Here is a 22122-nt window from a genome sequence, read left to right on the forward strand (position 1 = left end):
CAATCTCTTCCTATATAAGAAACAAAAATAGGTCAAACTAAAAACACAACATAGTCTCAAAAAATAAATGCATCTCTTGAGCCATTGCTATCATTCGCAACGCCAGCATTTACTAGCCCAAAGCAGCATACGTCAGCATTGACTGAATGGAACGTGACAATAATGAACGACTTGGGTTCACGCAATACTTTGTTAGTTCACTGCAAATCAAAAGATGATGACTTGGGTAATCATATGCTACAAGTGGGTCGAAGATACTCGTGGAAATTTAGAGTAAATCTTTTAGCAACCACCCTTTTTTGGTGTAATCTAAGTACCTCGTCAAATAAACACGTGTCAATGGAAGTATTTTGGCCGGAGAGTAAACATGACTGGCTTGGTGCTAGATGCAACTATCAGTTTTGTGTGTGGTTGGCTAGAGACGATGGCATTTATTTAGAGGATCTTCCTCACAGAGCAATAGAGTTCATTCGTCCTTGGGAATGAACACGTGCTTGATTTGAGATTATTGTTGTGAGCCATATCCTTTGGAAATGTTTTATTCTAAGAATATTTAAATAAGGCATTTCATATAATTTCCATATCTTTCCCCCTCTTAATATTATCAAATATTTTTAAGATATAGTTTTATTCGTACTCCGATAATAATAATTGTTTTTTCTTAATTTTATTTTATGTATATAGAATATTAATGATTCTTAAAATAAATAAATAATAATAATAATAATAATAATAAAAATAATAATAATAATAATTGGAGGGAAAAACCCTACAGCTGTTAATCACTTGACAGTGAACACCAACAGCAATGGACCGATGGTGTTTCCATAAACCCTAGACTTATCGCCTTCCCTCTTCCTCTTCGCGCGGTTGTTCTCTTCGAGGGGGGCTCTTCGCCCTCTATCTTCGAATTTTTCTTAGCCGCGATTCTTCTTTTCCCGTCGTTGCTTATCTTCAATCTCCTGCCTTCCGACGCCTTCCCGTCGATCTGAGTAAGTGCCTCTTTCTCTCTACTGATTCTTCTTCTTTGCCGCCATCGTCGGCTTGGGGTTCACTGAGGTTCGAGGACGCTCTTGTAATTTATGCCATCTTCTGGAACTCATATTCACTTTTGATTTTCCTAAACTTATTAGAGTTAATTTGTTACTTTGTTTCTTTATGCCTCCTCTGTTTTAGTATATCTTATCACTTCGAGTTATTGAGATCATGAAAAACTAGGTTTTGCTTATATCACTGTAATTTTTCTCTGTTGACTGTCTTATTATTTTCCAACTTTTGTATCTGGGGTTTTCCTTTCGAGATCTTTTAACTTTCTTGCTGACAGTTGGTTCGAGAGACGTCCTGTAGGTTCAGACTTTTTTCTTATTTTTTTTTTTTTATTTCTAATTTTTAAGTTGCATGTTTGAGCTCGCTCTGAGTAGAAAGGCTTCTTTCTTCTCTTCTAAGTACGGAACTTCCATGTTTTTCGTCTAGTGTTTTATCTTTCCACCGGAAGTTAAAGATTTTCTAGAGCGCGATTTTTTTATGTGGACATGTTCTGTTATTGTTTGTTAATAGCGCTCCGGGGACTCATTTGTTTGGGATTATGAGATGTTACAATATCCCATCGTTTTTTGGAATGATCATTTAATCGTTTACTCATCTTTTTTAAAAACTCAAATTATTTTCTGTTCATGCTTTATGCAGGTTTAATTTCCATATGAGTAGTTCTTTCATCGCTTCTTCTTTGTTTGAGGGATGCTGCTTTTCTGATGGTCTGGGTTGCTTGTAAAACATTAATTATCTAGCTCTCTCCAAATCTTGGGTTTCTTGACATTCCTTTGGGTCAAAATGATTGCCACCGAAACCATTGTACCGAGTAAAAAGCTGAGAATTAAACTTGCCGGGAAACAAGTAGAAGATCATCCTCGTTCACAATCTTCTGTATTTGGGAAGCTTGTAGGCCAGAAGTTAACATTTACTGGAAGCAATGGGTTGAAGGTGGATGGTGCATTCAATTATTCATTGAATGCTTTCAGTAATGGTAAGACCTTTGCTGCTGCCTGTTGTAAGTCCAAATCTTCAATCACAATTACTGATAAGCGCAGAGCAACCGAGGATATAAAATCTCCAAGAGAGAAGAAGCAGAAGTTGGATCGGAGTACAACGCAGCAATGCTCTTCAATTTTAAAAGAACTAATGTCCCATGTATGTGGTTGGGTTTTCAACCAACCCGTGGATCCTGTGGCATTGAAAATTCCTGACTACTTCTCAATCATCACTGATCCTATGGATTTGGGAACTGTCAAATCCAAGCTAGAGAAAAATATGTTTCAGACAAGTGAAGAATTTGCTGCTGATGTTAGACTAACATTTTCTAATGCCATGCGTTACAATCCTCCTGCTAACGCTGTTCATAAGATGGCCAAGGAACTTAACGAAGTTTTTGAAAAGAGATGGAAACTGCCGAAGGAAAAATGGGTCAGTGGAAGATCAACTTTTCAGCGAGTAAAACTTTCAAATGGACCAACAGGAGAAAAGGTTTCCCGAACTCCATCTCGGAATACTTTATTGCATAAGAAGTCAACAGTATCTGAAGAGAATGTCAGTACACCGTCTTCAAATGCAAATGGTGTTGAGGCAAGTAACATCCATGCTTTTTGTTTAATGTTCTAAAAGTTTATTTTCAAGTCATGGTGTTGGTAAAGCACTAGAATTTGTTTTATGAATTTTCATTTCGTTTGCTTGATTATTTAACGCTCATGGTGAATTGGGGAGCATTCTTATCTTGCGTAATGGATTGCGTTTTCTCATTTATATTGCAGGTTGATCATGCTAAAACACTCCCAACTTGTGCACCCAAACCTCCCAGGAAGAACTTCCATACAGGTATGAAGTGGCAGATTACGGTTCTGCTTTATGTCCCTGTAAAGGAGCTAATTAGCCATGTATCTGATAGGAACAGAAACTAGCAGTAAACATGCTTGTAGCTCCTTTGATAATCAAACACCGAGACAGGTTGTCAGTAAGTGTACGAGATGTTGTAACATTCCATGTCATTGTAGCTCTTCTTCCAATTCAGGCCTTGCATCCTCTGGTGGGTGGTTGATTTTTCTATTAGCTTGTGTTCATTCTGATAATTGTCTAAAAAATTAGTTTCTGTAATTTAGATCAATCTAACGGGAGATCATTGTCAAGAGAGAATTCAGATGTCAATTATTCCAGTGGACTGGTACGTTACTATTGCAGATTTGCTATGAACATTCACAATTTTTTTGTATCGTTTATATAATTTATATTAATTTAGGACTCTCAAATATGGAGATTGTCAGTTTCCCAGCCGTCCAAGTCGGATACAGGCTCTGAAGGTCAGTTCTCATATTTTTTATGAAAATTTTCTTTTAGTAATATCTTTATCTTCCTAGAATGCTCAATATTACTGGGAATGTTGTGAAGGGATTAGATGTATTTTGGAGGATGAAAGCAAACCTTGTGATCAGTCTTTGACCCTTGAGACAAATGCTACCTCTGGAGGTCAGTATTCTGTTAGCGTGGCAGAAATACAATTTTTATGTGTTTGTTTTGAGTTTAATTGTATTGCTTATTAATCTCTCTCTATCTTTAACTAATGGCAAGCCTTTTTCCTTATCGGATGCATCAGACTAACTACATCTCTCTTCATTTGTTGCAGAGTGCTCTACCCCAAATTTTGACGTACAACTTTCACCAAAGAAGGCTCTCCGTGCTGCAATGCTTAAGAGTCGCTTCGCTGAAACCATTTTGAAAGCACAACAGAAGACACTTCTTGATCTTGTATGTTCATTAACTTCATAATAAAGCTGTTATCACCATTTTTCTATTTCCCTATAGTGGTATGATAGTTATAGTTTCCTCATCCTTGGTAGGGCGATAAAGTTGATCAAGTGAAGATGCAGCAGGAGAAGGAAAGGTTAGAAAGGAAGCAGCGTGAAGGTAAAAGCTTGTGGGCGATTATTTTATATTTAACCCCACCACCAAGAAAAAAAGAAAAAAAATGCATCTCTACGTACGTGTGTATTTATTGGTTTTGCATTTCCTTCTGTAAATTATACAGAGAGTGCACGTATAGAAGCACAAATAAAGGCTGCCGAGATGGAATTGCAATTGAAAGCGGAGGCGGAGAAGAAGCAGCAGCGAGATAGGGATAGAGAAGCTGCCCGTATTGCTCTTCAGAAGGTTATTCATTGACATCCAATCTCACTTTTATTACATTCTGTACTCTAGCTGATATCTCGCAAGTATCCCTTACCAGTACCTTCTGTCTTTTAGATCGAAAGAACCGTTGAACTGGACCAAAATCTCGAGATCCTAAAAGAGCTGGAAAAACTTAGCGGAGGAATCTTATTCGTCAAACATCACTGTGCAAAGTTGAAGAGGTCATTAGACGAGGGTCAGTTGGAAAATCCATTGGAACGACTTGGTTTGTTTATCAAGGATGAATTCCTGGACGAAGATGAAGAAAACCATCTACAATGAAAATGGGAAGGAGGGTGAGATTTTTCCTAGTTGAAACTTCCTCTTATTGTTTATCAAAGGGAATGTTTCGACTGTGACTGCGTTCGACTGGTTTGTGGGAAGCAATAGTTGTAAATGATACGAAATTCATATTTGTTTGGGTTCAGGTTTAGGACTTATGAGTACTGTAACTGATAGTACAGTAGAGGTGATGTATAGCCCAAAGTGGTTCTATGGATGGGAAACCCAAAAATTAAAACTAGGATCCCAAAAATGAAAAAAAAAAAAAAAAAAAAAGAAGAAAAGAATAAGATTAAAGTAGATAATGAGACTTGTTTGGCACTGATTTAGGCCCCGCTTTTGATGTGTTTCAAATTACTTTCTACATTTTGTTCGCTGTTTTTGTTATTACATTACATGCAATGTACATCAAACTATGTTTATTACTTGATATGAAGTTACAAAATTGTCTGATATTTCATACTATAAATAAATTTGCATATAAATCTATGTCATTGTTGGGTTTTTCTCGTTTTTACCATCAAGAATGGCAGCGTTAATATATTTTGTTCATCAACCCGTCAACTTGTAACATCTATATTGACGTATTTGAGCTTATCCATTCCCCAAAACACAGTCAAGGTTTGTCTTATTCTTTGTAAGGTTGAAATTGAAGTATTGACCGCTTCATGGAAAGAACTCCGACTTGATACAATTCTGCTTTGTTAACAGAGGGAGCTACTGGGAGGTTTGTAGAGAGAGATGGAGCAAGAAGCAAAGATGCTGCGGCTGGGTGATTCTCTCCTGGTGCCTAGCGTTCAAGAGTTAGCCAAAAGCTCCCCATCCACAGTTCCCCTTCGATATGTTCGCCCCAACCAAGACCCTCCTTACCAGTTCATCGACACTTCACCTCAAATCCCTGTTATTGACTTGCACAAGCTGTTGTTCTCCAACAATTCTCAGGACTGTGAACTTCATAAGCTCCATCTTGCTTGCAAAGATTGGGGTTTCTTCCAGGTACTCGCTGTTTAATCCGTCTTCAAAGTTTCCGTTTATATCCTTTTGTGTGAAGTCATTTTCTTTGTGCAGCTGATCAACCATGGAGTGAGTGATGCATTGGTGGAGAATATGAAATCAGGCGTTGAAGCACTCTTTAATCTTCCATTAGAAGAGAAGAGGAAGCTTTGGCAAAAGCCAGGAGACTTCGAAGGATTTGGACAAAGCTTTGTTTTCTCTGAGGAGCAGAAGCTTAATTGGGGAGATCTCTTTGGAATGTTTATCCTCCCTGCTTATTTGAGGAAACCCCACTTGTTTCCCAACCTCCCTCTTCCATTCAGAGATGATTTGGATGCTTATGCGTTGGAGATGGAAATTCTAGCCATGAAACTTCTGGACTTAATGGCTAAAGCTCTGAAAATGGAAGGCTGCGAAATGAGAGAGCTGCTTGGAGGAGGAATTGTGTCAACAAGAATGAACTACTATCCTCCATGTCCTCAACCAGAGCTAGTCATTGGACTCAACAACCATTCTGATGCATCTGGCTTAACCATTCTTCTTCAAGTCAATGAAATGGAAGGTCTCCAAATAAGGAAGGATGGGAGGTGGATTCCTGTTCAGCCTCTCCCAAATGCTTTTGTTGTCAATATTGGAGATATTTTGGAGGTAAAAGCTTTCCTTGTTGTTCTTACCTATTCTCAACAAACCTTGTAAAACTGATAGATTTCGACGTTGAATATGAACATTCAGATTGTTACGAATGGAATATATCGCAGCATCGAGCACCGGGTGACCGTGAACTCAGCGAAGGAGAGGCTTTCAGTGGCCATTTTTTACAGCCCAAGGTTAGATGGGGAGATAGGTCCTGCTCCAAGCTTGGTCAGTTCAGATAGTCCAGCTTTGTTTAAAAGAATTGGAGTCACAGATTTCCTCAAAGGATTCTTCTCCAAGGAACTGAATGGAAAGTCATATCTTGATTGTATGAGGATCCAAAATGAAGGGACGCATGACTGTTGATTTGGGATAGTTTCTCAAAATAAAATGAAAAGCAGTTGAAGGGAGAGATTTGAACCTTCAACCTGATAGAATATACATATTTGATGCCATGTTCATGTTAGACTATTAATCAAAGATTTCAATCGTGTATTAATCAAAGATTTCAATCGTGTAAAGTTTCAATTGTGATCACACGAACTTTCTTTCTTTTTCTTTTTCTAATGAAATATCTATTAGGATCGATACCAGTTGTTAGCTCTAATACCAATTGTTAGGATCGCTCAACAACGCACACACTCGATCAAGATGAACACAAAGAACAGGAGAGAGAAAATACAAAGAAGAATATTGGCTAAAGGTTTCATGACTGATGACTTCAGGTATGTACAAGCACTAGAGGTATATATATGGTTTCAATTTACTAAATATTTAAACCTACGAGATATAATCTAACAAATGTATCTTTATCAAATCTGTATTAAATCTCTATTATATATATTTCTATCATATCTTTACGAAATTTGTTCCATGTCCCAACAATATCTGACACACAAATTTGGATAGAAGGAATACAAATTTGGATAGAAAATGAGGGGCGTGGCCATGGCCAATACATATTTTTGAGTAGCAACTAGTGAAGTAAGTTGCAGGTGACCACTCAGCCAAATTCATGGAGTCCAAATCTGAGAAGGTTGTCTTTGGAGCATCAATCGTAGTGCCAAGCGTTCTGGAGCTAACCAAGCACCCCATCTCTAAGCTTCCCCTTCGCTATGAACGTGACGATCAGGACCCGCCGATTGTTTTCAATGAAGATTCTGAACCGTCGGTACCGGTGGTCGATCTTCACCGGTTGGCCATTGGAGATTTTGCTGCTGCAGAGATGGAGAAGTTGCATTCTGCATGTAAGGAATGGGGATTCTTCCAGGTATGTAAACCGTGGACGGTCAGCTTTGTAAGTACTTTCAAGAGGACTGCAAAAAGTTTGTTTTTGTTTTTGAAATTTAGTTATGAATTCGAACATTTTATGAGCCCTACTACGATAGAACATCTAGCGTTTGCTGGCCGGTGATTTTAGGAATCACGAACCTCTACAATGGTATAATATTGTCTACTTTGAGCATTAGCTCTAGCTTTGCTTTTGGTTTCCCCAAAAGACATCGTACCAATGGAGACAGTATTCATTTACTTATAAACTCACGATCATCTTCTTAATTAGTAATGACGGGAGTCCCTCCCAACAATCCTCTCATCGAACAAAGTACACTATAGAACCTCTCCTAAGGTCTATGGAGCTCTCAAAAAGCCTCCCCTTTACCGAGGTTCGACTCCTCTGGAGTCCTCGGACAAAGTACACAATTTGTTCCACACTTTAGTCATTTTTTGCTACACCTTCGAGGCTCACAACTTCTTTGTTCGACATTTGAGGATTCTATTTTCATGGGTAAGTTAAGGATATGACTCTGATACCATGTTAGGAATCACAAACCTCTACAATGGTATGATATTATCCACTTTGAACATAAACTCTCGTTACTTTCCTTTTGGTTTCCTTAAAAGACCTTATACTAATGGAGATAGTATTCCTTGGTTGTTGGCAGATTATAAACCACGAAGTTCCCACGTCGTTGGTGAACGAATTCAGAATGGAAATTGGAAGTTTCTTTAATCTTCCCTATGAAGAAAAGAAGCTGCTTTGGCAAAGCCGAGAGAACCAAGAAGGATTTGGACAGCTCTGTGTGGTGTCAGAGGACCAGAAGCTTGATTGGTCAGACATGTTCTACATACTTATTCGCCCTCCTAATCTAAGGAAGCCTCATCTATTCCATAATCTTCCACCAAAACTCAGGTTTTTACACAAATTCTTGACATGTTCTACACAAATGTTTGATCATGATTTCTAAGTCTGATATTCACATGGTTGCTACAGAGAGGCTCTTGAAGCTTACACAACTGAAGTTCAGAAGTTAGCCATGATCATTTTGAACCATTTAGCCGAAGCTTTGAAGATGGATGGTGAAGAAATGAGGGAGCTATTTAGAGATGGTGTTCAGTCAATGAGGATGAACTACTATCCACCATGCCCCGAACCCGATAAGGCCATCGGATTCTCCGCTCACTCGGATGCAAATGCTCTAACAATTCTCCTGCAACTCAATGAAACAGAAGGACTGCAAATCCGGAAAGATGGGAGATGGGTGTCTGTCAAACCAATTCCAAATGCATTTGTGGTCAACATAGGTAACATCATAGAGGTACGTAATGAGCATGTCTTTGGCTTGTTGGTGATGCAATTTGTTACCATAATTTGGGCTGTGTTTGTTAATGCAGATTGTAAGCAATGGCGTATACAAGAGCATTGAGCATAGAGTGACATCAAATTGTTTAAAGGAAAGGCTTTCAGTTGCAACATTCCACAGTCCAAATCTAAGCTTGGAGTTGGGCCCTGCAAAGAGTGTTGTAGGGCCTCATAACCCACCAAAGTTTCGAGCTGTCCCTTTGGTTGAGTACTTCAAAGGCTACTTTGCTAAAAAAGTAGAAGGAAAGTCATACCTTGATCAAATTAGGATGCAGAACCAATGATGTAAGTTGCAGTTAGGACACTCACTATCACCACTCGACCAAATTCATCGAGTCCTAGGTTGTCTTGAGTTTAGATACCACTGTTGTGCACTGATGAGTCCACTGAATTCATGGGTATAGTGCAAAGTTCTGAGTATACTGTAAAGTCTCTTTTACAAAGTTATTTTCGATTGCTTTTAGTCAAATACAAAATGATAATGACTCAACGTCTAACCCAAATGCTATTAGACAAATATAGAAGGACAATGACTACACACCTAATTAAAATGGTACTATGCAAATACAAAATGACAATGACTTTACATGGCTCCAAGACAAACCTTTATATAGATATAACCATATTAATTTTCATGCATGAACCAAATAAATGAGAATATTAATGTTATGAATGAGTTAATAACCAAAATAAGTAAGAACAATAATAAAAAGAATTATAAAGTAAATGGTATTTAATAACCAGTCATGACAATTTATCTCCGTAACAATTTACAACATGGACATGTGCCAATCATTTTCAATGGGGATTCTGAACCGTCAGTACTGGTTGTCGATCTTTGCCGGTTGATTCACGTGGTTGCTGCAAAGAGGCTCTTGAAGCTTACTCAACTCAAGTTAAGAAGCTTACGATCATTATTTTGAATGACTGCAAATCCCGAAAGATGAAATTTATCTTAATTAATTAAAAAAAAAAATTAAAAATTTAAAATGAAAACCTGATAATAATAAAAAATAAAAATATATAAGTTCACAAGTATCTAAGATTCTAATTATTTATAAGAAATTACAAAATATTATTAAGTTTATTTGATATTAATGGATAAGAATTAACTAATATAAAATAATAATAATAATAATAATATTAAAAAAAAAAAAAAAAAAAAAAAATAAGACTTCCGATGCTTATTCCATGTCCTGGTCCGCAGTTGGTGACTTCAATCTTTTTGGCTTCCAGATTTCTTTAGACTTCGTGTTCCTGGGAATTGGCACTGGAATTGCTTCGTTCCTACGTAAGTTACAACAAATGTTTTTCATCTGTGATATTCTGTTTTAGATTGTCTTCTTCCTCTTTTAGTCTAAGGAAGACGTTCTAAATGTTGGTTTGAGCTTAGACATAGAGCTTAAGCACTGTTCATGGTGTTAATGGATATTTGAAAACAATCAATTGCAGAGGTTGCATGTTGGATGGTAACAGGAGAAAGACAGGCAGCACGTATTCGAGCATTGTATTTGAAAACAATACTAAGACAGGACATTACATTCTTTGACACTGAAACTANAAAATTTAAAATGAAAACCTGATAATAATAAAAAATAAAAATATATAAGTTCACAAGTATCTAAGATTCTAATTATTTATAAGAAATTACAAAATATTATTAAGTTTATTTGATATTAATGGATAAGAATTAACTAATATAAAATAATAATAATAATAATAATATTAAAAAAAAAAAAAAAAAAAAAAAAAGAGGGTAGGCTTTTATGGAGTGAAATTAATTGAGAGGAATGAAATTGTGTTTCTTTCTTTATTATATTTTAATTTTATTTTGGTAACTTCACTCATTATTTTGATTGTTTATTTTGGAAAGTTCACTCATTATTTTGAGTGTTTATTAGATATAAATGAAAATTTTAATTTAAAAAAAAAAAAAAAATTAAAGGAAAACACCCACGTGTTAATTTCTAGAAGCATTATTTATTTTATAAGTTTCAAGTTCCCTATTTAATATAATTTAAAAGGCAATAACGTTTATATTCTACAAAATAGGAAATAAATAAATAACTATACTAAATACAATGTTTCTAGAAGAAGGCATACGTGGAATCGTGATTTCAGTTCATGAGATTATAATTCCTTCCCATATTTTCGCTCACATGAATCTCACTGTAGCGCCTTCAGATGTTTCCGAATTTTTCAAGGAACAGAAATGGATGCCATTGTTGTTCTTTAAATTCAATCCTCAGTAATATTTAATCCCGCAATCTTGTTTCTCAAATTTCATTTTTCTTCATCAATCTTGAATCCTCTTTCACGTTACGTTTGATTACCCTCTTTAACACACTCCTGTTGCCTTTTCCTTTAATCTCTTCTCCTGCTTTTGCACCCACTTGAACCGCCATGGACGGCAGCGACACCCCTACCGACTTGCCGCCGGGTCCTCGGAATGGACGAGACGGTCAGAAGGTCCCTTTCTATAAACTCTTCACATTCGCCGATCGGTTCGACGTTATGTTGATGACACTCGGCACCGTCTGCGCCATCGCTAATGGTATCTCTCAGCCAATCATGACGCTTATTTTCGGCAAGATGATCAACTCCTTTGGCTCCTCCGATCAGTCTGATGTTGTCGCTCAAGTTTCCAAGGTGCCTCGGTGTTTTATTTTATTTTATATTTTAATACACAGATTCCTGCTCCAAGCCTAGTTCCTTATTTCGCCTGATCTTTTATTAGTAATACGTTTTCAACCTCCTCAAACTATTAGTAACTTTTTTGTATATATATTTGGAGTTACTTTGTTGTGGAAGCTTTCTTCCACGATTATCGATGAATGTGTTTCCGTTACGAAACTAATATTTGTGAATTTCTGATCCTCAATTAATTCAATCCAATCGTTTTAGAGAACAAAATTTGATTCCTATACTTAAAAAAGAATCCTCAAATATGCCTTAATATCTTGTAATTGTTCGGGTACAGATAATTTATCCCGTAAAAGAAACGTAAATGCTGGAGTGGATTGACTTGGTCTAGATTCTGTGTTGTTCAGGTTCATGTGATATGATAAGTCATGTGTTGTCGGTTCATTGGTCCAGTAATTTACTTTAGTGATAAACACTTGTCTCTCATGATCTCTTTTTCTCAATCCAACAAGTTCTTGCTTTGTTCTTTAAGCCCCAGAGATTTCATACCTTCTCTTGTTTTTTTTTTTTTTGTTTTCTTTCTGTACAGGAAAAAACCAAAAAAAAAAAATATATATAAATCTTACTGTATATATTTACCTTTTAATCTTTTTGGCTTCCAGATTTCTTTAGACTTCGTGTTCCTGGGAATTGGCACTGGAATTGCTTCGTTCCTACGTAAGTTACAACAAATGTTTTTCATCTGTGATATTCTGTTTTAGATTGTCTTCTTCCTCTTTTAGTCTAAGGAAGACGTTCTAAATGTTGGTTTGAGCTTAGACATAGAGCTTAAGCACTGTTCATGGTGTTAATGGATATTTGAAAACAATCAATTGCAGAGGTTGCATGTTGGATGGTAACAGGAGAAAGACAGGCAGCACGTATTCGAGCATTGTATTTGAAAACAATACTAAGACAGGACATTACATTCTTTGACACTGAAACTACAACTGGAGAAGTTATTGGTCGAATGTCTGGAGACACCATTTTGATACAAGATGCCATGGGAGAAAAGGTATGTGTTCTTCTTTTACCAAATGACTTCTATTCGGTTCTATTTCTATACTCACCAAATTTAGTATCATAATTTTGATTGTTTGATAGGTGGGGAAGTTCATACAGTTACTATCAACTTTCCTCGGTGGTTTTGCGGTTGCTTTCATGAAGGGATGGCTTCTTGCTGTGGTTTTGCTCTCCTGNTAAAAAAAAAAAAAAAAAAAAAAAAAGAGGGTAGGCTTTTATGGAGTGAAATTAATTGAGAGGAATGAAATTGTGTTTCTTTCTTTATTATATTTTAATTTTATTTTGGTAACTTCACTCATTATTTTGATTGTTTATTTTGGAAAGTTCACTCATTATTTTGAGTGTTTATTAGATATAAATGAAAATTTTAATTTAAAAAAAAAAAAAAAATTAAAGGAAAACACCCACGTGTTAATTTCTAGAAGCATTATTTATTTTATAAGTTTCAAGTTCCCTATTTAATATAATTTAAAAGGCAATAACGTTTATATTCTACAAAATAGGAAATAAATAAATAACTATACTAAATACAATGTTTCTAGAAGAAGGCATACGTGGAATCGTGATTTCAGTTCATGAGATTATAATTCCTTCCCATATTTTCGCTCACATGAATCTCACTGTAGCGCCTTCAGATGTTTCCGAATTTTTCAAGGAACAGAAATGGATGCCATTGTTGTTCTTTAAATTCAATCCTCAGTAATATTTAATCCCGCAATCTTGTTTCTCAAATTTCATTTTTCTTCATCAATCTTGAATCCTCTTTCACGTTACGTTTGATTACCCTCTTTAACACACTCCTGTTGCCTTTTCCTTTAATCTCTTCTCCTGCTTTTGCACCCACTTGAACCGCCATGGACGGCAGCGACACCCCTACCGACTTGCCGCCGGGTCCTCGGAATGGACGAGACGGTCAGAAGGTCCCTTTCTATAAACTCTTCACATTCGCCGATCGGTTCGACGTTATGTTGATGACACTCGGCACCGTCTGCGCCATCGCTAATGGTATCTCTCAGCCAATCATGACGCTTATTTTCGGCAAGATGATCAACTCCTTTGGCTCCTCCGATCAGTCTGATGTTGTCGCTCAAGTTTCCAAGGTGCCTCGGTGTTTTATTTTATTTTATATTTTAATACACAGATTCCTGCTCCAAGCCTAGTTCCTTATTTCGCCTGATCTTTTATTAGTAATACGTTTTCAACCTCCTCAAACTATTAGTAACTTTTTTGTATATATATTTGGAGTTACTTTGTTGTGGAAGCTTTCTTCCACGATTATCGATGAATGTGTTTCCGTTACGAAACTAATATTTGTGAATTTCTGATCCTCAATTAATTCAATCCAATCGTTTTAGAGAACAAAATTTGATTCCTATACTTAAAAAAGAATCCTCAAATATGCCTTAATATCTTGTAATTGTTCGGGTACAGATAATTTATCCCGTAAAAGAAACGTAAATGCTGGAGTGGATTGACTTGGTCTAGATTCTGTGTTGTTCAGGTTCATGTGATATGATAAGTCATGTGTTGTCGGTTCATTGGTCCAGTAATTTACTTTAGTGATAAACACTTGTCTCTCATGATCTCTTTTTCTCAATCCAACAAGTTCTTGCTTTGTTCTTTAAGCCCCAGAGATTTCATACCTTCTCTTGTTTTTTTTTTTTTTGTTTTCTTTCTGTACAGGAAAAAACCAAAAAAAAAAAATATATATAAATCTTACTGTATATATTTACCTTTTAATCTTTTTGGCTTCCAGATTTCTTTAGACTTCGTGTTCCTGGGAATTGGCACTGGAATTGCTTCGTTCCTACGTAAGTTACAACAAATGTTTTTCATCTGTGATATTCTGTTTTAGATTGTCTTCTTCCTCTTTTAGTCTAAGGAAGACGTTCTAAATGTTGGTTTGAGCTTAGACATAGAGCTTAAGCACTGTTCATGGTGTTAATGGATATTTGAAAACAATCAATTGCAGAGGTTGCATGTTGGATGGTAACAGGAGAAAGACAGGCAGCACGTATTCGAGCATTGTATTTGAAAACAATACTAAGACAGGACATTACATTCTTTGACACTGAAACTACAACTGGAGAAGTTATTGGTCGAATGTCTGGAGACACCATTTTGATACAAGATGCCATGGGAGAAAAGGTATGTGTTCTTCTTTTACCAAATGACTTCTATTCGGTTCTATTTCTATACTCACCAAATTTAGTATCATAATTTTGATTGTTTGATAGGTGGGGAAGTTCATACAGTTACTATCAACTTTCCTCGGTGGTTTTGCGGTTGCTTTCATGAAGGGATGGCTTCTTGCTGTGGTTTTGCTCTCCTGCATTCCTGCAATTGTAGCTGCTGGTGGTGCCGCATCACTGATCATGTCTAGAATGTCAAGCCGTGGACAGATTGCTTATGCTGAAGCAGGGAATGTCGTAGAACAAACAGTTGGGGCTATTAGAACAGTAAGATTAAGTTCATTCTCTTGAATCTTAAGCTATCTTTCTGTAATCTGTAATTCACTTGTATGTATTGTTCTTTTTAATTATTCAAGGTAGCATCCTATACTGGGGAGAAGCAAGCTATTGAGAAATACAATGCCAAGCTGAAAATAGCCTACAAGTCAACAGTTAAACAAGGACTCGCCTCGGGTTTAGGACTCGGCCTAATATTGCTAATTGTCTTTGGCACCTATGGGCTTGCTGTATGGTATGGATCCAAGCTTATCATTGAGAAGGGATACAATGGTGGACAAGTCATCAATGTTATCTTTGCAATTATGACTGGTGGAATGTAAGTTGAAATTTTCATTTCAGCTGAATGACTGTCTTGCAGCCACTTTTTCTTATCAATGGAAAATTCATCAACATTTTTCTGGTCATTAGGTCATTGGGGCAGACATCACCAGTGGTCAATGCATTTGCTTCAGGACAGGCTGCAGCCTACAAAATGTTTGAGACAATCAAACGAGAACCAAAAATTGATTCCTATGATGCCAGTGGTATAACGCTGGAAGACATACAAGGTGACATTGAACTTAAGGATGTCTACTTCAGGTACCCTGCTCGGCCAGATGTGCAGATTTTTTCAGGATTCTCGTTGTTTGTTCACCGTGGAACAACTGCTGCACTTGTTGGACATAGTGGAAGCGGAAAGTCAACAGTTATCAGTTTACTTGAAAGATTCTATGATCCGGATTCTGGTGAAGTACTTATAGATGGAGTGAATTTGAAGAACTTAAAGCTTAGATGGATAAGGGAAAAAATTGGTCTTGTTAGCCAAGAACCTATTCTCTTTGCAACTACTATAAAGGAGAATATACTGTACGGGAAAGAAAATGCGACAGAAGAAGAGATCAGAGCAGCAACTGAGCTTGCCAATGCTGCAAAGTTCATTGACAAGCTGCCTTTGGTAAACCTCAAACTGTAGTCGTCGTCCACTTTATTCTTTATGCTATGTTTCTGATTGCAAGTTTCTGGCTAATTTCCTTCTCTTTCTTGAATCTCAAAAGCTTTGTTACTAAAGTTTTAACAAGTCTGCATTTTATTCCGAAGGGGCTTGATACGATGGTAGGCGAGCATGGGACCCAGCTATCAGGTGGACAGAAGCAAAGAATTGCCATTTCAAGGGCCATTTTGAAAGATCCCAGGATTCTGCTCCTTGATGAAGCAACTAGTGCTTTAGATACAGAATCAGAGCGTATTGTTCAAGAAGCACTTGTAAGAGTGATGGACAATCGGACTACCNGATCAGTCTGATGTTGTCGCTCAAGTTTCCAAGGTGCCTCGGTGTTTTATTTTATTTTATATTTTAATACACAGATTCCTGCTCCAAGCCTAGTTCCTTATTTCGCCTGATCTTTTATTAGTAATACGTTTTCAACCTCCTCAAACTATTAGTAACTTTTTTGTATATATATTTGGAGTTACTTTGTTGTGGAAGCTTTCTTCCACGATTATCGATGAATGTGTTTCCGTTACGAAACTAATATTTGTGAATTTCTGATCCTCAATTAATTCAATCCAATCGTTTTAGAGAACAAAATTTGATTCCTATACTTAAAAAAGAATCCTCAAATATGCCTTAATATCTTGTAATTGTTCGGGTACAGATAATTTATCCCGTAAAAGAAACGTAAATGCTGGAGTGGATTGACTTGGTCTAGATTCTGTGTTGTTCAGGTTCATGTGATATGATAAGTCATGTGTTGTCGGTTCATTGGTCCAGTAATTTACTTTAGTGATAAACACTTGTCTCTCATGATCTCTTTTTCTCAATCCAACAAGTTCTTGCTTTGTTCTTTAAGCCCCAGAGATTTCATACCTTCTCTTGTTTTTTTTTTTTTTGTTTTCTTTCTGTACAGGAAAAAACCAAAAAAAAAAAATATATATAAATCTTACTGTATATATTTACCTTTTAATCTTTTTGGCTTCCAGATTTCTTTAGACTTCGTGTTCCTGGGAATTGGCACTGGAATTGCTTCGTTCCTACGTAAGTTACAACAAATGTTTTTCATCTGTGATATTCTGTTTTAGATTGTCTTCTTCCTCTTTTAGTCTAAGGAAGACGTTCTAAATGTTGGTTTGAGCTTAGACATAGAGCTTAAGCACTGTTCATGGTGTTAATGGATATTTGAAAACAATCAATTGCAGAGGTTGCATGTTGGATGGTAACAGGAGAAAGACAGGCAGCACGTATTCGAGCATTGTATTTGAAAACAATACTAAGACAGGACATTACATTCTTTGACACTGAAACTACAACTGGAGAAGTTATTGGTCGAATGTCTGGAGACACCATTTTGATACAAGATGCCATGGGAGAAAAGGTATGTGTTCTTCTTTTACCAAATGACTTCTATTCGGTTCTATTTCTATACTCACCAAATTTAGTATCATAATTTTGATTGTTTGATAGGTGGGGAAGTTCATACAGTTACTATCAACTTTCCTCGGTGGTTTTGCGGTTGCTTTCATGAAGGGATGGCTTCTTGCTGTGGTTTTGCTCTCCTGCATTCCTGCAATTGTAGCTGCTGGTGGTGCCGCATCACTGATCATGTCTAGAATGTCAAGCCGTGGACAGATTGCTTATGCTGAAGCAGGGAATGTCGTAGAACAAACAGTTGGGGCTATTAGAACAGTAAGATTAAGTTCATTCTCTTGAATCTTAAGCTATCTTTCTGTAATCTGTAATTCACTTGTATGTATTGTTCTTTTTAATTATTCAAGGTAGCATCCTATACTGGGGAGAAGCAAGCTATTGAGAAATACAATGCCAAGCTGAAAATAGCCTACAAGTCAACAGTTAAACAAGGACTCGCCTCGGGTTTAGGACTCGGCCTAATATTGCTAATTGTCTTTGGCACCTATGGGCTTGCTGTATGGTATGGATCCAAGCTTATCATTGAGAAGGGATACAATGGTGGACAAGTCATCAATGTTATCTTTGCAATTATGACTGGTGGAATGTAAGTTGAAATTTTCATTTCAGCTGAATGACTGTCTTGCAGCCACTTTTTCTTATCAATGGAAAATTCATCAACATTTTTCTGGTCATTAGGTCATTGGGGCAGACATCACCAGTGGTCAATGCATTTGCTTCAGGACAGGCTGCAGCCTACAAAATGTTTGAGACAATCAAACGAGAACCAAAAATTGATTCCTATGATGCCAGTGGTATAACGCTGGAAGACATACAAGGTGACATTGAACTTAAGGATGTCTACTTCAGGTACCCTGCTCGGCCAGATGTGCAGATTTTTTCAGGATTCTCGTTGTTTGTTCACCGTGGAACAACTGCTGCACTTGTTGGACATAGTGGAAGCGGAAAGTCAACAGTTATCAGTTTACTTGAAAGATTCTATGATCCGGATTCTGGTGAAGTACTTATAGATGGAGTGAATTTGAAGAACTTAAAGCTTAGATGGATAAGGGAAAAAATTGGTCTTGTTAGCCAAGAACCTATTCTCTTTGCAACTACTATAAAGGAGAATATACTGTACGGGAAAGAAAATGCGACAGAAGAAGAGATCAGAGCAGCAACTGAGCTTGCCAATGCTGCAAAGTTCATTGACAAGCTGCCTTTGGTAAACCTCAAACTGTAGTCGTCGTCCACTTTATTCTTTATGCTATGTTTCTGATTGCAAGTTTCTGGCTAATTTCCTTCTCTTTCTTGAATCTCAAAAGCTTTGTTACTAAAGTTTTAACAAGTCTGCATTTTATTCCGAAGGGGCTTGATACGATGGTAGGCGAGCATGGGACCCAGCTATCAGGTGGACAGAAGCAAAGAATTGCCATTTCAAGGGCCATTTTGAAAGATCCCAGGATTCTGCTCCTTGATGAAGCAACTAGTGCTTTAGATACAGAATCAGAGCGTATTGTTCAAGAAGCACTTGTAAGAGTGATGGACAATCGGACTACCGTGGTTGTTGCACATCGCTTGACAACTATAAGGAATGCTGACACTATAGCAGTGGTGCATCAAGGGAAACTTCTTGAGAAAGGTTTGCTTCAGAATCAACTAATTTGAGATTTCCATTCCTAAGGTTTACAATGTAGTTAATAAAGTGAACAAAATTTGAAATTTAGGAACACATGATGAACTGATCGAAAATCCTGATGGAGCTTATTCCCAGCTAATCCGTCTGCAAGAAGGAACTACAGCAGAGACAGCAACTAACCTAACCAATGATACAGTTGATGTAGACAATAGAATGGACAGTCTTGATAGTACGAAAACATCAATGAGGAGATCCGTAAGTAGGGGTTCATCAATTAGTCGGCCTTCATTCACTATCAACTTTGGCATTCCGGGTTCAGTTCATATCCAAGATCAAGAAATCGATGAGGACGGACCAGAAAGAGCAGACATTGATCTGAAAAAGCGTAAAAGTGTTCCATTGAAACGATTGGCAGCCTTGAATAAGCCTGAAATTCCAGTTTTGCTCCTTGGATCCATCGCAGCAGTATTGAGTGGCATAGTTTTTCCTATATTTGGCCTTTTACTCTCAAGTGCCATTGGAATGTTTTATAAACCCGCAAGCCAGCTTGAGAAAGAATCCAAGTATTGGGCACTTGTGTATCTTGGTCTAGGATGTCTCATATTCTTTGCTGCACCTACACAGAATTTCCTTTTTGGAATTGTAGGCGGAAAGTTAATCGAACGGATTCGGTCTTTGACATTTGAAAAGATTGTCCACCAACAGATTAGCTATTTTGATGATCCTGCAAACACAAGGTCAGTTCAGAACTTCGAAATCGCTGCATTAACATCTTTATCTCATCATTAACTCTTAATAAGCTAAGCTCCTTCCTATATTTCAGTGGCGCAATTGGTGCAAGGTTGTCCACTGATGCTGCCACAGTTAGAGGACTTGTAGGGGATGCCTTGGCCTTAGTAGTCCAGAACATTGCAACCATCACAGCTGGGTTAATCATAGCATTCTCAGCTAACTGGATATTAGCTTTCGTGATTCTAGCCGTGTCGCCTTTGTTGCTTGTACAAGGTTACCTCCAGACCAAGTTCACGAGCGGGTTCAGTGCAGATGCCAAGGTTTGCTTGTCTGATCCACCTATTCTTTCGTCAATTGATGAAATGCAATTCTTAAGCTAATGCGAACTCTGATGCAATACAGGTCATGTATGAAGAAGCTAGTCAGGTCGCTAACGATGCGGTTGGCAGCATCAGAACTGTTGCATCATTTTGCTCTGAGAAGAAGGTGATGGATTTATATGAAAAGAAATGTGAAAATCCAGTCAAAAACGGAATTCGCCTAGGACTCGTCAGTGGCGCCGGGTTTGGCTTTTCTTTCTTTGCCCTCTTCTGCACAAATGCTTTTTGCTTCTACATCGGATCCATTCTAGTGAAGCATGGCAAGGCAACATTTCCGGAAGTCTTCAAGGTTAAATGATAAACAATACCATGTTTTTCTTTTCTCCACTTCCATTTAGAATCAATCACTAATCTGAATGTTCTCCATTTGCTGCTGCAGGTTTTTTTCTCTCTTACAATTTCTGCCATGGGTGTTTCCCAAGCCACTGCCTTGGCTCCTGATAGCACCAAAGCCAAGGATTCCGCAGCTTCTATATTTGAAATACTCGACAGCCAGCCTAAGATCGACTCAAGCAACACCGAAGGCGAGACACTTGCCACTGTAACTGGCAATATCGATTTTGAACATGTTAGCTTCAAGTATCCAACAAGACCAGATATTCAAATTTTCCGAGATTTATGCTTAAGAATCCCTTCAGGAAAGGTAAAAACGATATTAAAACATAATCTAATTCAAAAAGTTTCACCAAACTTCGGTTTAACAGCTTGCAATTCGAGAATCCTGCTTTCTGTCTGTTCTTCTAAGAATATTCTCTCGTGCAGACTGTTGCATTGGTGGGTGAAAGTGGCAGCGGGAAGTCGACAGTAATCAGTCTGATAGAAAGGTTTTACGACCCGGACTCCGGCCGCGCTCTTCTGGACGGGGTGGAAATTTTCAAGTTCAAACTAAGCTGGCTGAGGCAGCAAATGGGATTGGTCAGCCAAGAGCCAATGTTGTTCAATGAAACAATTCGCTCCAACATAGCTTATGGAAAACCAGGAAATGCAAGCGAGGAAGAGATAGTCGGAGCAGCAAAAGCAGCCAATGCACATAATTTCATCTCTTCATTGCCTGGTGGCTATGAAACCTCAGTAGGAGAAAGAGGAGTTCAGTTATCAGGAGGCCAGAAACAGAGGATAGCCATTGCTAGAGCCATACTAAAGGACCCAAAAATTCTTTTGCTGGACGAGGCCACGAGTGCACTCGATGCCGAGTCCGAGCGCGTAGTACAAGATGCATTAGATAGAGTAATGGTTAACAGAACCACGGTCGTTGTGGCCCATCGCCTCACCACCATTAGAGGGGCTGACATCATTGCTGTAGTAAAAAATGGTGTGATTGCAGAGAAAGGCAGCCATGATGTGCTGATGAAGATCAATAATGGGGCTTATGCGTCCTTAGTCGCACTCCATAAAAGTTCATAACTTTAGAAGAAGGATGAAACTAAAAAATCACTTCTACACAGATTTAGATGATCCAGTACAGGATCTTAAATCATTTTTTTGACACATTTATTATTTTTTATATAATTTTAAAATTTTAAATTCCTCCCCATATTATACCGTTTTTTTAATTGATAGTCACATTTATCATTATAAATTTAGATGACTTATAATATTCCTCTCCAGTCTCCAATCTCTATCCATTTATGTTTATATTTTTTTCCAAAATTAAAAAAAAAAAATATATATATATCTGTAGCATTGTGGAGGTAGAATTAATTCAACAATTTGCTTGATTTTTTTCAAATATTTTTTCCAATTTGGTATTGAAGAATTTTAATGACATTTTTATATAATTATATTTGAGAGCTTTACTTGCCAACAAATTTGCCTAGCTGTACTTCGTTTTATAATTTAATTTTTTTGTAACTTATTTATGTCACTAGCATTTAGCCGTTATTTGAATAATGCATGACATTGACAGCTGTCGGTAAGGCTTCACTTTTATCATAATATTCAACCATATATATATATATATATAATAATTAACGAGAAAATAATAATATATGAAGGAATGATTAGGTTCCCCTTAGGCCCCAAATTCAAACCATATATTATTATTATTATTA

The 22122-nt window shown here is 37.2% G+C and overlaps 2 protein-coding genes across 3 annotated transcripts; both read left to right on the top strand.

Moving 5' to 3' along the window:
* The first annotated feature begins 800 nt into the window (after positions 1 to 800).
* LOC111782280 (transcription factor GTE9-like) lies at positions 801 to 4781 on the top strand. Of its 2 annotated transcripts, none has more exons than XM_023663130.1 (11): positions 801 to 992; positions 1687 to 2619; positions 2805 to 2868; positions 2939 to 3076; positions 3150 to 3211; positions 3287 to 3347; positions 3436 to 3513; positions 3671 to 3792; positions 3885 to 3951; positions 4073 to 4194; positions 4288 to 4781. In XM_023663130.1, the coding sequence occupies exons 2-11, from the start codon at positions 1831 to 1833 to the stop codon at positions 4492 to 4494; spliced, it is 1710 nt and encodes a 569-aa protein (XP_023518898.1). In that variant the 5' UTR covers positions 801 to 992; positions 1687 to 1830; the 3' UTR covers positions 4495 to 4781. The 2 variants fall into 2 exon arrangements, with proteins under 2 accessions (XP_023518898.1, XP_023518899.1); XM_023663131.1 differs by having other exon boundaries at positions 2945 to 3076.
* Positions 4782 to 4997: 216 nt separating this feature from the next.
* On the top strand, positions 4998 to 21597 carry LOC111781709. The gene is made up of 30 exons (XM_023662397.1): positions 4998 to 5490; positions 5563 to 6135; positions 6220 to 6484; positions 7110 to 7390; positions 8064 to 8311; positions 8393 to 8717; positions 8794 to 9043; positions 9998 to 10052; positions 11176 to 11410; positions 12067 to 12121; positions 12283 to 12458; positions 12548 to 12628; positions 14223 to 14277; positions 14439 to 14614; positions 14704 to 14925; positions 15015 to 15253; positions 15346 to 15871; positions 16015 to 16179; positions 16214 to 16240; positions 16897 to 16951; positions 17113 to 17288; positions 17378 to 17599; positions 17689 to 17927; positions 18020 to 18545; positions 18689 to 18962; positions 19048 to 19696; positions 19783 to 20011; positions 20094 to 20360; positions 20451 to 20714; positions 20834 to 21597. Exons 1-30 carry the CDS (start codon positions 5236 to 5238, stop codon positions 21473 to 21475), a joined length of 7752 nt encoding a protein of 2583 aa, XP_023518165.1. The 5' UTR covers positions 4998 to 5235; the 3' UTR covers positions 21476 to 21597.
* Positions 21598 to 22122: the final 525 nt, after the last annotated feature.

Source organism: Cucurbita pepo, chromosome LG19, assembly GCF_002806865.2.
Source record: "Cucurbita pepo subsp. pepo cultivar mu-cu-16 chromosome LG19, ASM280686v2, whole genome shotgun sequence".
NCBI classification, from domain to species: Eukaryota; Viridiplantae; Streptophyta; class Magnoliopsida; order Cucurbitales; family Cucurbitaceae; genus Cucurbita; species Cucurbita pepo.

Coding starts and splice junctions, on each gene's coding strand:
- LOC111782280 (XM_023663130.1), top strand. CDS start 1,831: ATGATTGCCACCGAAACCATTGTACCGAGTAAAAAGCTGAGAATTAAA. Junction 2,869..2,938: donor CAGGAAGAACTTCCATACAG/GTATGAAGTGGC, acceptor TGTATCTGATAG/GAACAGAAACTAGCAGTAAA. Junction 3,952..4,072: donor AGAAAGGAAGCAGCGTGAAG/GTAAAAGCTTGT, acceptor TAAATTATACAG/AGAGTGCACGTATAGAAGCA.
- LOC111781709 (XM_023662397.1), top strand. CDS start 5,236: ATGGAGCAAGAAGCAAAGATGCTGCGGCTGGGTGATTCTCTCCTGGTG. Junction 5,491..5,562: donor AAGATTGGGGTTTCTTCCAG/GTACTCGCTGTT, acceptor TTCTTTGTGCAG/CTGATCAACCATGGAGTGAG. Junction 6,136..6,219: donor ATATTGGAGATATTTTGGAG/GTAAAAGCTTTC, acceptor ATGAACATTCAG/ATTGTTACGAATGGAATATA.